At 42.1% G+C, this 14,566-nt stretch overlaps 1 protein-coding gene and 1 pseudogene across 8 annotated transcripts in view; both read left to right on the top strand.

The window, feature by feature from the left end:
• Nucleotides 1-14,566, top strand: part of CLYBL (citramalyl-CoA lyase) — a 255,557-nt gene that overhangs the window by 200,724 nt on the left and 40,267 nt on the right. For all 8 annotated transcript variants that reach the window (XR_003434655.1, XR_003434656.1, XM_027115903.1 and 5 more), the window contains exon 3: nucleotides 11,616-11,804. Coding sequence is in view for 6 of the 8 variants with exons in the window: in XM_027115903.1 (XP_026971704.1) it covers nucleotides 11,616-11,804 (189 nt within the window). In the remaining 2 variants the exon portion in view is untranslated. The remainder of the gene's footprint in view (nucleotides 1-11,615; nucleotides 11,805-14,566) is intronic.
• LOC113625398 (UPF0428 protein CXorf56 pseudogene) lies at nucleotides 33-993 on the top strand (annotated as a pseudogene).

Genomic DNA, 14,566 nt, shown 5'->3' with positions numbered 1-14,566 from the left:
CAAAAAAAAAAAAAAAAAAAAGGAGTGAAATGAGGTGAATGACGTCATTTCCGCGTGACTCTTACTTTTGCCTTTATAATTTCCGGTGCTGCTCTGAGCTATGCCTAAAGTAGTTTCCCGGTCCGTAGTCTGCTCCGATACCCGGGATCGCGAGGAGTATTACGACGGCGAGAAGCCCCTTCACGTCTACTACTGTTTGTGCGGCCAGATGGTCCTGGTGCTGGACTGTCAGTTGGAGAATTGCCCGTGAGGCGCCGGGATCGGTCCCGTGTGATTGATGCTGCCAAACATGCCCACAAGTTTTGTAACACAGAAGACGAGGAGACTATGTATATTCGGAGGCCTGAAGGCATTGAACGACATTACAGGAAGAAATGTGCAAAGTGCGGGCTGCCACTCTTCTACCAGTCCCAACCGAAGAATGCTCCTGTGACCTTCATTGTGGATGGAGCAGTAGTCAAGTTTGGCCAGGGTTTTGGGAAGACGAACATATATACTCAGAAACAAAGAGCCTCCTAAGAAAGTGATGATGACGAAACGGACTAAAGACATGGGCAAGTTCAGCTCTGTCACTGTGTCTACTATTGATGAAGAGGAAGAGGAGATTGAGGCTAGAGAAGTTGCTGACTCGTATGCGCAGAATGCCAAGGTGATTGAGAAGCAGCTGGAGCGCAAAGGCATGAGTAAGAGGCGGCTGCAGGAGCTGGCTGAACCGGAAGCCAAGAAAGCGAAAATGAAGGGAACCTTGATTGACAACCAGTTCGAATAATCAGGACCTTTCCGTGAACCCAGACTGGAGGCAAGCATTTAGATAAGGAGGAAAAAGAGTGTTCTCTTGACTACATGGACTGGTTCCTACCTTTATGCCCCAGCAGAAGGCTTTACGTGACTTCCTAGTGATTCTCCTACATTCAGTGAGGTATTTTTTGCGGTGCGCGGGCCTCTCGCTGTTGTGGCCTCTCCCGCTGCGGGGCACAGGCTCCGGACGCGCAGGCTCAGCGGACATGGCTCACGGGCCCAGCCGCTCTGTGGCATGTGGGATCCTCCCAGAGCGGGGCACGAACCCGTGTCCCCTGCATCGGCAGGCGGACTCCCAACCACTGCGCCACCAGGGAAGCCCTCAGTGAGGTCTTTGAGTTCATCTGACCTGCTTTCTAGAGATGGATTTTTCTCAATCTTTCTGTGTATAGGTCTTCTGTACTATTTTTTGTCCATTTGATATAAACTTCTTCATCTGTGTAGAAGCTCTGTGAATAGATCAGTGCTTCAGTGTGTCTAGTTTCTAAAGGAGCTATTCTTATTCCTTCTTCAAAGTTAATAAAATGTTTAAAGATTTTTGAAATCTTGGCACAGGGATATCAGCTCGGTGCTTTGTGACCGCCTGGAGGGGTGGGATAGGGAGGGTGGGAGGGAGGGAGACGCAAGAGGGAAGAGATATGGGAACATATGTATATGTATAACTGATTCACTTTGTTATAAAGCAGAAACTAACACACCATTGTAAAGCAATTATACTCCAATGACGATGTTAAAAAAAAAAAAAAAAGAAATGACACCAAGATAAAAGTTATCTGTTGACTGTCTTTTATTTCACATTTGCTATTTGTGGAGGAGTGTCATATACATAAATATTTAATGTCACACTGCTTCAGTGACATTAGTATGTAGTGTTTGTACCCATGTTTTTATCTGTTCACCTGTATTGCAAGGTGTTGGGACAGGAGGAGTGTTTTAGCCTCTTCGTATTATTTACATGGCTTGGGTGCTTAGTAGGCACCCAAGGCATGTATGTGAGGTGCTGCTGGGAAACAGTAGGGCATTTTTCTTTGCTTTTTTTCCCCCGATTTCTGAATTTGGAAGGAAAAGTAGGTTAGAGTGGGGTTAGATGTGAGCTAGCAAGAACTGGGAGAAGGAGGGGTGGGGGGGTCCTGGGAAAGCCTGGGGTGGGGCTGTGTGACCAGCTTCCCAGTTACTCTCCTGCATCCAATGGGGGCTTTGCCACTGAGTCTTCCTCTCCACCTCATTTCCTGGTCCTCATGTTGAGAGATAATTAGGCATCGTGTGGATAAGCAACCATAACCTCACAATTCCTTGACCACGACTCCAAACAATGACCTTTACCTTCACCCCCCTTTAGCCACAAACTCCTTGGATATCATCTGCACCACCTGTGAGAGCCAATACTCTGCTCTGACCACAGCCTCCTACCATTGCTGCTCTTTCATACTTACTTCCACTAAACCTGTTTTGTTTTGTTTTTAGATTTGAAGAGAGATTATTATTTTTTTCATTGAGGTATAGCTGATTTACAATATTGCGTTAGTTTCAGGTGTACGACAAAGTGATTTGGTTATACATACATATGTATATATCTATATTTTTTCTATTCTTTTCCATTATAATTTCTTATAAGGTATTGAATATAGTTCCCTGTGCTATGCAGTAGGACCTTGTTGTTTATCTGTTTTATATATAGTAGTGTGCATCTGTTAACCCCATACTCCCAATTTATGCACCCACCCGCCCCCCTTTGGTACCCATAAGTTTGTTTTCTGTGTTTCTGAGTCTGCTTCTGTTTTGTAAACAAGTTCATTTGTACTATTTTTTAGATTCCACATATAAGTGATATAACATTTGTCTTTCTCTGCCTGGCTTCACTTAGTATGATAATCTCTAGGTCCATCCATGTTGCTGCAAATGGCATTATTTCATGCTTTTTTTATGGATGAGTAATATTCCATTGTATATATGTACCACATCTTTGTTATCCATTCATGTGTCCATGGACATTTAGGTTGCTTCCATGTCTTGGCTATTGTTAACAGCGCTGCAGTGAACATTGGGGTGCATGTATCTTTTCAAATCATGATTTTCTCTAGATATATGCCCAGGAGTGGGATTGCTGGATCATATGGTAACTCTATTTTTAGTTTTTAAAGGAACCTCCATACTGTTTTCCACAGTGGCTGTAACTAATTTACATTCCTACACCCTCTCCAGCATTTATTATTTGTAGACTTTCTGATGATAGCCATTCTGATGGGTGTGGGGTGATACATCATTGTAATTTTGGTTTGCATTCCTCTAATAATTTTTGAGCATATTTTCATGTGCTTTTTGGCCATCTGTATGTCTTTTTTAAAGAAATGTCTATGTAGATCTTCTGCCCATTTTTTTGATTGGGTTTGGATTTTTATTATTGAGTTGTATGAGCTGTTTATATATTTTGGAAATAAAGCCCTTGTTGGTCACATCATTTGCACATAAAAAAAAAAAAAAAGAAAGTGAAATGATAGGGAATTCCCCAGTGGTTCAGTGGTTAAGACTCTGTGCTTTCATTGCCGAGGATGCAGGTTCAATCCCTGGTTGGGGAACTAAGATGCCACGAGCTGCATGGTGTGGCCAAAAAAAAAAAAGTGAAATGACAACCTACAGAAGGGGAGAAAATATTTGTGAATCATATATATCTGATACGGATTAAATATCTAGAATATATAAAGAACACTCATAACCCAACAACCAAAAGACAAACAACCCATTTTTTTTTAAATTTAGGACTAGAATAGACATTTCTCCAAAGAAGGTACAGATGGTCCCTGACTTACAATGGTTCAGCTTTATGATGGTGCGAAAGCAGTACGCATTCAGTAGAAACCATACTTTGAGTACTGAATTTTGGTCTTTTCTTGGTCTAGTGATATGTGGTCCGATCCTGTCTCGTGATGCTGGGCAGCAGCAGTGAACCACAGCTCCCATCAGCAATGTGATCACGAGGGTCAACAATCGATGCACTGGCAATCAGTCTCTACCCAGACAACCATTCAGTTTTTCACATTTAGGACAGTAAATAAATTACGTGAGATATTCATGTTTAGATGACTTTGCGCAATTGTAAGCTAATATGTGTTCAGAGCACATTTAAGGTAGGCTAGGCTGAGCTATAATGTTCAGTAGGTTAGGTGTATAAATGCATTTTCAGCTTATTATATTTTCAGCTTACAGTGTGTTTATCGGGACATGACTCCATCATAAGTCAAGGAAGATCTGTATACTGATGGCCAGTAAGCACATAAAAAGATGCTCAGCATCATTAATCATTAGAGAAATGCAAATCAAAACCACAACGAGATACCATATCACATCTACTGGGATGGCTATTATCAAAAACAAATAAAATGAAAAATAACAAGTGTTGGCAAGAGTGTGGAAAAATTTGGAACTCTGATAACAGTGTTGGTGGGAAATGTAAAATGTGGTACAACCACTTTGGAAAACAGTTTGGCAGTTCTTCAAAAAGCTAAACATAGAATTACTAAATGGCCCAGCAATTCTACTCCTAGGTATATACCCAAAAGAACTGAAAACAGAGACTCAAAGAGCTACTTGTACTTGTATGCCAGTGTATCCACCCATACACATCCTGAGCCTTCTTAGTCCTTTGAATGAAAGCTGATTTGGCATTTTAATAAACCTGTGTTTTAAAGGATCTTTCATAATCAGCATATCAGAAACTTTGCTCTACCAAAATCTACAGTTTCAGAGTAAACAGAATGCCTAGAGTGTAATAACTTATGGGATGAAATCAATAAATGAACATTTTCCTCAATTTTATTGTGATAAAATATAAAGTTTACCATCTTAGCCATTTTTAAGTGTACCATTAAGTGGTTATTAAATATATTCACATTGTTGTCCTTTTGTAACTGGCTTATTTCACTTAGCATAATGTCTTCACTTAGCACAGCAGGTTTATCCATGTTGTAGCATGTGTCAGAATTTCCTTCCTTTTTAAACCTGAACAATATTCCATTGCACATATTTAACACATTTTGCTTATCCATTCTTCTGTCAGTGGACACTTGGTTTACTTCCACATTTTAGCTATTGTGAATAATGCTGCTATAAAAATGGGTGTACAAATAATTTCTTCGAGACCTGCTTTCAGCGCTTTTGGGTATATACCCAGAAGTGGAATTGCTGCATCATATGTTAATTCTATTTTTAATTTTTTAAATAAATTTATTTTACTTATTTATTTATTTTGGCTGCGTTGGGTCTTCGTTGCTGCTCAGGCTTTCTCTAGTTGCGGCGAGCAGGGCTACTCTTTGTTGTGGTGCGCGGGCTTCTCATTGAGGTGCCTTCCCTTGTTATGGAGCACGGGCTCTAGGCGCGCGGACTTCAGTAGTTGTGGCACGCGGGCTCTAGAGCGCAGGCTCAGTAGTTGCAGCGCACGGGCTTAGTTGCTCCGCGGCATGTGGGATCTTCCCTGACCAGGGCTCGAACCCATGTCCCCTGCACAGGCAGGCGGATTCTTAACCACTGCGCCACCAGAGAAGTCCTATTTTTAATTTTTTGAGGAACTGCCATGCTATTTTCTATAGCGGCTGCACCATTTTACATTCCCACCAACAGTGCACAAGGGTTCCAATTTCTCCACATCCTCTCCAACCCTTGTTTTTTTCTGTTTTTCTGACAGTAGCCATCCTAATGGGTGTTAAGTGGTGTCTCGTAGTTTTGACTTGCATTTCCCTAATGATTAATGATACTGAACATCTTTTCATGTGCTCATTGTCCATTTTTATATCTTCTTAGGAGAAATGTCTGTTCAAGTCCTCTGCCCATTTTTGAATTGTGGTGTTTGTTTTTTTGGTGCTGAGTTTGAGAAGTTCTATATATGTTCTGAATATATATTCCTTTATCAGACATATGATTTGCAAATATTTTCTCCCATTCTGTGGGTTGCCTTTTTACTCTGTTGAAAGTATCTTTTGATGCACAACATTTTAAATTTTTCATGAAGTTCAATTTATTTTTTCTTTTGTTACCAGTGCTTTTGGTGTTATTGATGAATGAAATTTTAACCAGTTAACTCATGGTATGTTCAATATTGCTGTAGATTTTCTTTTTTCAAAAACAGGCAAACCGGGCTTCCCTGGTGGCGCAGTGGTTGAGAGTCCGCCTGCCGATGCAGGGGACACGGGTTCGTGCCCCGGTCCGGGAAGATCCCACATGCCGCGGAGCGGCTGGGCCCGTGAGCCATGGCCGCTGAGCCTGCGCGTCCGGAGCCTGTGCTCCGCAACGGGAGAGGCCACAACAGTGAGAGGCCCACGTAACGAAAAAAAAAAAAAAAAAACAGGCAAACCAAGGGGCTTCCCTGGTGGTCCAGTGGTTAAAACTCTGTGCTTCCATTGCAGGGGGGCGTGGGTTCAATCCCTGGTCTGAGAACTAAGATCCCGCATGCCACACATGGTGCAGCCAAAAAAAAAAAAAAAAAAGGTTAAAAAAAAAACAGGCAAACCAAGATTTTTGGGGGTTAGAAAACTCAACACTACCATCTTACCTAAAGAAACACTACCAGGTTGTAATAATCAGTGAGAATTTGGCTTTTTTTCTAATGCAGTAACTACAGCAGTCTCTGTGATTATAATACATTTTATACATTTGTAAGAAAAATACAGTAATTTTCTAATGATGACTTTGTCACAAGCACTTCTGTTTTTTAATATTAGTGTATAAAAAGAACTTATATGAAAAGGGAGATCCTTAAATGGAACAATACATCAGAACTTTTTATTTTAAACCAAACGATCTCAAAATTTTCAAAAAAAATAATTTTATATAGATGACAATATCAGGGCCTTTTGCCCATTCCAATCCATGCTTATGACATCATTTTATGAATCAGATGAAATCAAAGTGAGGTGAGATGGACAAATTCAGAAAAGACAGAATTCACTAGTGTTTTTGAGTATTGGCATGGCAATTTGCCTTTTGTAGGATGAAAATAGTAATTGCTCATTTTTAAAAATCACAGAGGTTATGCATCTCCCCAGAGCCTAGAAAATATTCCATACTTCTTAACTCCCAAGTCTTGTTTCGGCCGCACAGCTTTCTCACTGCTCCTGTTGCATTCAGGGTCGTCTTGGCGACTTCATCTGAAAACATTATATGTTATTAACATACAGGGTTTCGGGGTGGAGGTGGAAGAAGAGGAAGGTGTTAATTCAGATGTTATGAAACTGTAATAATGCTATTATTTAAGACACTTATTTGGGTATGTTTATACTTTGTAGTTTTATAAATAAGCCCAAGGGGCTCCTCCTGGTTGTCACAATCCTCCTTGAATCTCGTATCCTGTCTGTCTCTTCCTATCCGACAGTAGAATTGATGTCGCTCTAATCCCTGGAAGTTTGGAACTAATGAACTGACTGCTGAGCTGCTGCCACGGAGCTTGGTCCCAAACTATACTGTACTTCACACTCGATTTATTCTCCAGATGGCGAGACTGTGCCGCCCCGCCGCGAGGGACCACCTCTTCCACTGGAGTGTAAAAGTGGACGGATGTTGTTTTCTTTGCAGATTTGATCATTCTGGGCTAGAAACTTGCAAGGCTGATTAGTTATTAGCTTTAATGGGTGCCAATTGAACCAACGGCACGCATATTTTCTCCTTTAATTTCAGAGTCTGCAGGTCTCGGTGATGGTTGATTTATCCGCTTTCTTACGTCAGCAGAGCATGTCTCTTCCCCAGGTGATAAGAATCCGGTCTCTGAAATCATAGCACGCCTTGGTTCCTGGCCCAGAGTCACATAATACGGTGGCTTATGTATAAGGACAAGTTTATTAGCCACCGGTCCACTGCACTGAGCAGCCCATGGCACGAAGTATCAGTTGAATGTGGGAACTTTGGTAATACCACCTTTTAGGACCAGGGCCTGTGAAGAGTCTGACCTGTGCCAACTTTCTTTGTGGCCTTTGCAGAGCCCACCTCTGGAATCAAACATGCTACAAACACACAAAGGTAATTAGTCTCTGCAAAAATCTCATGTAACTGTTGAGGAAGGCCTTACATTCATTATTCCCTCTTTTCAGGTTGTCAGATTTTAGGAGGACAAGTTCATCCTACACTGAGAAATGCTTACCAAGGCTGTCCTGCAGTGTTAACACATTTAGAGTGCAGTTCCTTCTAAACTCCATTTTGAACAACCTGTTTTGCTTCCAGAATGTAAGACCACCCCACCCCCCAAAAACAGTTGTTTTTGAGTGGCCTCTTTTTGCCTTCATTTCCTTTTCCTTCTTTCTCCAGGGAGCATTTACCTCCCAATAATCTCAGCAGATCACCTGGATAGCCCTTCTGAGAAGGTGGTGTCTGCCAGGCCGAGTCTTACTAATCCCCCTAATGAGATGGCACTTGGAAGGATGGTCAGGGCCAAACAAGAGCCAAAGAAAAAGAGAATGAAAGTGTGAAGGGAGCGAGGTGATGGAGATGAGAGAGATGTAAGAGACACGGTAGCAAGACGTAAGGCCTGTGATAGAGAGAGAACAGCATGAACAGAATTTCTTTCTTTTCACAACTGGTGGACTGTGGCTCTCTCTAGCTGAAGACCCAGAACTAAATTTAATTGTTCTTAGAAACTGCCTTCCTCTCACCCAACAGATGGCATGGGTGTGTTTGCTAGCATAGTAACATATTTCACCATTAAAATACCAAAAAGAAAAAAAAATCAACATGCTTGTTGGTTGGTGTAAATTCAGTGAAGTTGTTGGATATTTTGGGATACACAGCAGAGGGATGCACACTTCACTTATGTAAATTGTCACAAGCAACAGCCTGTTAATAAGGGTGTTGTATGGCAATATAACTCCAAAGCCATCATCTTTTTTTGGAAAGGTACAGAATGATGAAGTGGAAAGAGCTTGGTTTTAATTCTGAGCCAGAAAGAGGAAAAAAAGTCTAATAAAATGCTGAGTATTCACTGCTCATTATTACAGCATGAAAAGTACTAATCAGATTATGCCTAAAATTGGAATGGGGTACTTCATTTGCAGCCAATTTCACAAGGGCTGAATTTTACTAAGTAAACCGGAATGTGCTGAAACCATGGCAATCTGACTTTAGATAAAAATCACAAACAGGTTTAGAACATGAGCTTTGAACAAACAGTCCCCTTCGAATCCAAGTGACACAACTAAACAGCTTAGAGGTCAGATTTTGTTTGACACCAACATGAACAATTTAGGAAGCTGATGTTGCCAGGGATCCTGCGTCCTTGAGCGCACATGCAGATTAAACTAGAGGATGGAGGTGATGATTCAAATAACTCAAGTTTTTTGGGGTTTTTTTAATAAATTTATTTACTTATTTAATTATTCTTGGCTGTGTTGGGTCTTCGTTGCTGTGCGCGGGCTTTCTCTAGTTCCGGCGAGCAGGGGCTACTCTTTGTTGCAGTGCGCAGGCTTCCCATTGCGGTGACTTCTCTTGCTGTGGAGCTTGGGCTCTAGGCACGCGGGCTCAGTAGTTGTGGTTCGCAGACTTAGTTGCTCCACGGCATGTGGGATCTTCCCGGACCAGGGCTCGACCCCGTGTCCGCTGCATTGACAGGAGGATTCTTAACCACTGCGCCACCAGGAAAGTCCCTCAAATAACTCAAGTTTTAAAATGCACTTCAGCCCAAATGATCTAGTTAGTTCCCTTCCATTTCCCATACACTTTGTCCCAGCAGACCCTTTACAAGCCCGACCTGCCCTTGAAAGGAAACCTGGAAGTTGAAACTTTTCTGAGCTGAAGCCATCCCGGGTTTGTAGCTGTGCCAGGCTGCATGGAGCATAGCACATCTTGGGTTCTTTGAGGCTATGGATCTAGATACACACAGGAAGCATTTCTCTCGACAGCTGTTGATGGCCTTGGAAACATACTACTGAGTTGATGAGTTGACTTCTGACCTTCACCTTCAGGATCTTCCTATCCTGTGGCTGCAGCGAGAGGGCATGACAGAGCAAGTGGATGCATTTTATTGCTGTGGGACAGCCCACAGCAAGGTGTGGAACCAAGCCACTGTTGGCTGCATCCTTCCTCACTTTAGCTGGCATGAGCTCTCTCTTGCTTTTGTCTAAGCTTGGCATAATTATTGGCAGTCAGAGCTCAGTAAATCAGGACTCCACAGAGCTGTCTCAGACTGCTCCTATGTACTCTGCGTCCATCCGACTTGACAACTCTAACCTGGTTTCCTCACACTGCTTAACTCAGACCCCATTTGGAGGCCTTCCCTGCTTCTACCCAGTCATAGACCTACATCCGCCTGGTTTAAATCTACTGTCTTGGCTTGTCTCCTTGATTGGACTTCAACTCAATATTGGCTCAAATAATTATTTTTTCTCTCTGCTTTGGTTTATTATTTTCCTAGATAACAACTGCTATCCAAATGGCCATATATTGTTAAGACCTTTTTTTTCAAACTACATTCATCAACAGTGAGAAGCTTTAAAGTTTTATTAGTATCATAAAAACCCTTCCCAAATGAAACTACTTTTGATAAGTGTTCATTCTGACCATGAGAATTTGTTGAGGGCTGTTGGCAAGTTGGAGGAATTTGGTTTTGAAACTGAAATTGGCAGGAAGTAATGACCTCAAGGGCTTTCTTTCCCTTGATTCCTGCCCCCACGCCCCAAGTGCACTCCTCTCTCCCCAACCCCTGTCCCCGCTTCATCACCCCAACGCAAAGCCAATAAATAACATGTTTGGTTTTATATAGTTTTTCTGGGGACAATTCAAATACTGAATCAGACTTTCAACCTTTCAGCTTTTCTTAACTGTGGAGCAAAGCCTGCCAAATCAAAGAAAAAAATGTATTTGTCCACCACTTCATGAAGGGATTTCTTGGTGATATTATTGCCTTCCATCTGAATAAGCTAGAGCTTTTTTGTAGTGTGAAGTGTCATTTTCCTGTGAGTGCCTTCTTAATTGAATGTTAAGATTCAACTCAGTTGCAAAAAAATTTTTAAGTGAATAAAAAAAGCATGACGCATGTGGAAAGAGAAAAACAAATCCTTATTTTTTTCCCTAATGTGAATATGCTGGCAGTCAAGACTACCATTAATCCATAAATTATCTAGTTTCTTGTATTTATTCAATGAGAAAATGCAGGTAGAGCACTTAGTACCATGCCTGGTGCTTAGTAAATGCTCAATAAATGTTACCTATTAGTTATTTTACCTTTCCAATGGGAAAGTAATGCTAATGCGCAAAATGAGCACACTATTTATTTATTTATAAATTTATTAATTTATTTTTGGCTGCGTTAGGTCTTCGTGGCTGCACACAGGCTTTCTCTAGTTGTGGCGAGCGGGGGCTACTCTTCGTTGCAGTGCACAGGCTTCTCTTGTTGCGGAGCACAGGCTCTAGGCGCACAGGCTTCAGTAGTTGTGGCTCACAGGCTCTAGAGTGCAGGCTCAGTAGTTGTGGCACACGGGCTTAGTGGCTCCGCGGCATGTGGGATCTTCCCGGACCAGGGATCAAACCCATGTCCCCTGCAGTGGCAGGCAGATTCTTAACCAGTGTGTTACCAGGGAAGTCCTGAGACCACTATTTAGAGTTTCACCAACGTGCATTACAATGGCTTTCATCTCTGCTATAGTCATCTCGAGTGAAGTCTGGAAATCAGTCACTTGCCCATCGGACTGGACAATTCATTTCAAATACCAGTTATTTGGTGGACATAGTAGACATCGTAATGGTGCTCAGACTCTCCATCCACATAAGAGTTTCACAGACAGTTTGATTGTGTTTCTTCTCAATGATAAATAAACTTAGGAGTTACATTTTATCTACACTCATAGGATGAAGCTCGATTGAGAATAGTAAAAACTCTTGAAGACTTTGATCTGGGCCCAACTGAAAAGTGTGTAAGAATCAACTCAGTGTCCAGTGGTCTGGCCGAAGAAGACCTGCAGGCCCTCCTGCGGTCCCGGGTCCTTCCTTCCAGCCTGATGCTCCCGAAGGTAGAAGATCCTGAAGAAATCCAGTGGGTGAGTAGCTCATGCTTTGCTTTAATTAAAGACTCAGGAGAGGCTAACAAGGAGTAGCAGAAAGGAAGGATTTGGGTGCTGCAGGTTTTGAAAATGCATACACAGAGCCGAGAGAAAGGGAACTGAGAAAAAGGAGCAGGTCCCAAAGACCATTTCCTGCACACAAGGAGAACCTGGCTTTGCCTAAGTGTTCACTGGAACAGCTCTGCACTTGAAATGATGCTTCTGCTGCCTTAACAGATCTGTGGTTTAGACAGAACAGCCTCCTCCAGAGCAGCCCCTGGAAACCAGCTTACCTGAGACTACACCTGGCCAGGCCCTAACCCTCCACCTGGAAGAGCAGTGATTTGCATACCTCTTAGGCAGATTCATTTGAAGTCATCAGAGACAGTGAAAGCACATTAGCTGCAAAGGAAAAAATGAACCTAGAGGAGGAGAGGAAAAGGTCACTCCTTGGGGCAACTATAGGAAAAGACAGGAAGCTTTTAACTAGTGGTTTTAATTAGCACAGATATTATTTCCTGAACAGTTTTCTAGTTCATCCTTTTTAAATTGCTGACAGGTGTGTTTGTTTCATGACAGACTTTTCAGCCAATAAACCCTTGGCATGTCAAATTACTTAAGAAAACTTTGAAATGGGCCTAATTATACTATGATTGTTTTAATTGTTAAAGTGGGGTGGAGGTTGGAGGGTGAGGCTAGGTTTTATTTAGGGGCTGCAGTGATTCTGCAGATCTCTGCCGAATACAGTACGGTTCCACTGTGCCACTCCTGAGAGGAGGGCCCGTGGCACCCAGGCGCTGGAGGCATGGTAAGGGCGTGTGGACAGTGGTGATTTTGATGCCACATCTAGGGTGATCCCTAAGTCTATGGCTACAACTGTAGCAATACGCCGAGTTCTAGTTGTGGCACCCAAATACATTGCTCACCTTTTCCGTGTATGTAGCTATGTTGGCTCTGTGCTTTCCAGTGCCATGGCTGCCTGCCACATGTGGCTAGGGAGCACTTGAAATGTGGCCAGTCCAAATTGAGATGCGCTGTAAGATACACGGGACTTTGAAGACTTCATAGCACCCTCCCCCGAAAAAAGAATGCAAATTATCTCAATAATTTTTATGTTGGTTACATGTTGAAATGATAATATTTCAGATATATTGGGTTGAATAAACCTCTTATTAAAATTAAATTCACCATCTGTTTCATCTTACTCTTTTAATGTAGCTACTAGAAAATTTAGAATTACACATGTAGCTACCATTATTTTTCTGTCCATCAGCTCTGCATTGGTGTCTTCCTGAAGACCTTCGTTCAAGGTCCCATATTTACTTTCAAAACTGGAGCTCTTCTCAGCAAGGTCACCCCTCAGGAGCTGGGAGATCCTAGTGATAGCAGGTTAATGTTCTCAAGAGTTCCTGCCCCATTTGAATGTGTCTTAAGTTGATTGAAATGGAATCTGAAGTCACTGTTCCCTTTTGGTTTCATAGTTAGTGCCTGTTTATCACCGTTATTACCCCTCATTTGAGAGGGGAGTGCTCACCCCGGCCTTCAGCTAAGGCCTCTGTTCGCTGTTTTAAATCCTTGGATGTGAGGAACATACCGAAATCTAAATAGGATTTCTAGTTAACAGAAGTCTTTTGGGCTGTTTATTTTTTCCTCTCCGTTTGTATTTATGTGAAGCATAAAACCCAGAGCCTGATGCACAACTGAAAGATGGGCTTCCTTGTTTTCTTTTGTGTGAGAATCTCTTGCTGGCCTTTTGTCGCTAGTGTGGGTTCTTGTTTGACTGGCACGGCTTATTGGACTATAACAAGCGTGACTCGGCCTCCTTTGTCGTGGGACAATTCTCCCACAAATCCCGAACAGGGTGCATTCTTCCAACACACTATTGGGTGTGCACTGGAATTGAAAGAATTGCTGAGCCCTGCTACTTCATCTCCTCCCCAATCTCTTTGTGATTTTCCCCCTTCTTTTCCTCCCCCCACGCCCCCAGTCCCCTCCACCTCCCTGAAATGAACACTTTACCAGGCCGGAAACATTTAATCGTCTCCTTTTGAAAAAATTAATTGAAACTTCTCCACTAGTTACCTTTTGTGTTAGTACTTAATGCAATTTTTTAAGAAAGAAGGGGAGGAGGAGGAGGAGGATGGGCTAGAATGTTTAATTTTTAAATATGCCCCTATTGCCTTAAAAACAAAAGGCGTTAGAGATTTTTCACACTAGGAACAGGGATATTCCCTGTTGTAAAGGATATTGTAAAGGATTTACCTAGTTTTCAGCTCTACAGTTTTTGGGGTTATAACCATTATCACAAAGAATGGGGCAAGTAACATTGCAAGTTTTCCTTTTTTTAACAAGAAAAACAAAATTCCTCCAGTGCACAGGTAACACCAAAATCACTAATATTTTACCACCCGTTTTCTAGATTAAATGTGCCATAAGTTAGGTTTTATTTTCATTTTCGTGGAATACTATACATTTTGTCCCCTGAAACTGTAGCCTTCTCTTCCTTCTTGCTATTTTGGTTGAGTTATTCCTTCCCTTGTAAAGTTGCTAAGGAGGCGATGATCATGGTGTCGAGGAAGGGAGGGGCAGCGGGAGCAACTGGGAATAATTCTTCATTACTGAAAGCTGTGATTTATTTTAGCCTAATTGTAAAGTTACTGCAAATCGCTCAAAAGCTTTTTAAAGATCCCAGTGATTAGATTTTTTTTGGTTGGGGAGGGAGGTGCTGCACGGGCAGTGGGGGGGGCAGCTAAAAGGGG

Source organism: Aethalodelphis obliquidens, unplaced genomic scaffold (genome assembly GCF_003676395.1).
Source record: "Aethalodelphis obliquidens isolate GAN/ISIS:26980383/991018 unplaced genomic scaffold, ASM367639v1 scaffold15, whole genome shotgun sequence".
Taxonomy (NCBI): domain Eukaryota; kingdom Metazoa; phylum Chordata; class Mammalia; order Artiodactyla; family Delphinidae; genus Aethalodelphis; species Aethalodelphis obliquidens.
Note: the sequence above shows the minus strand (reverse complement) of the source record. Positions and strands in the feature narration are given on the sequence as shown.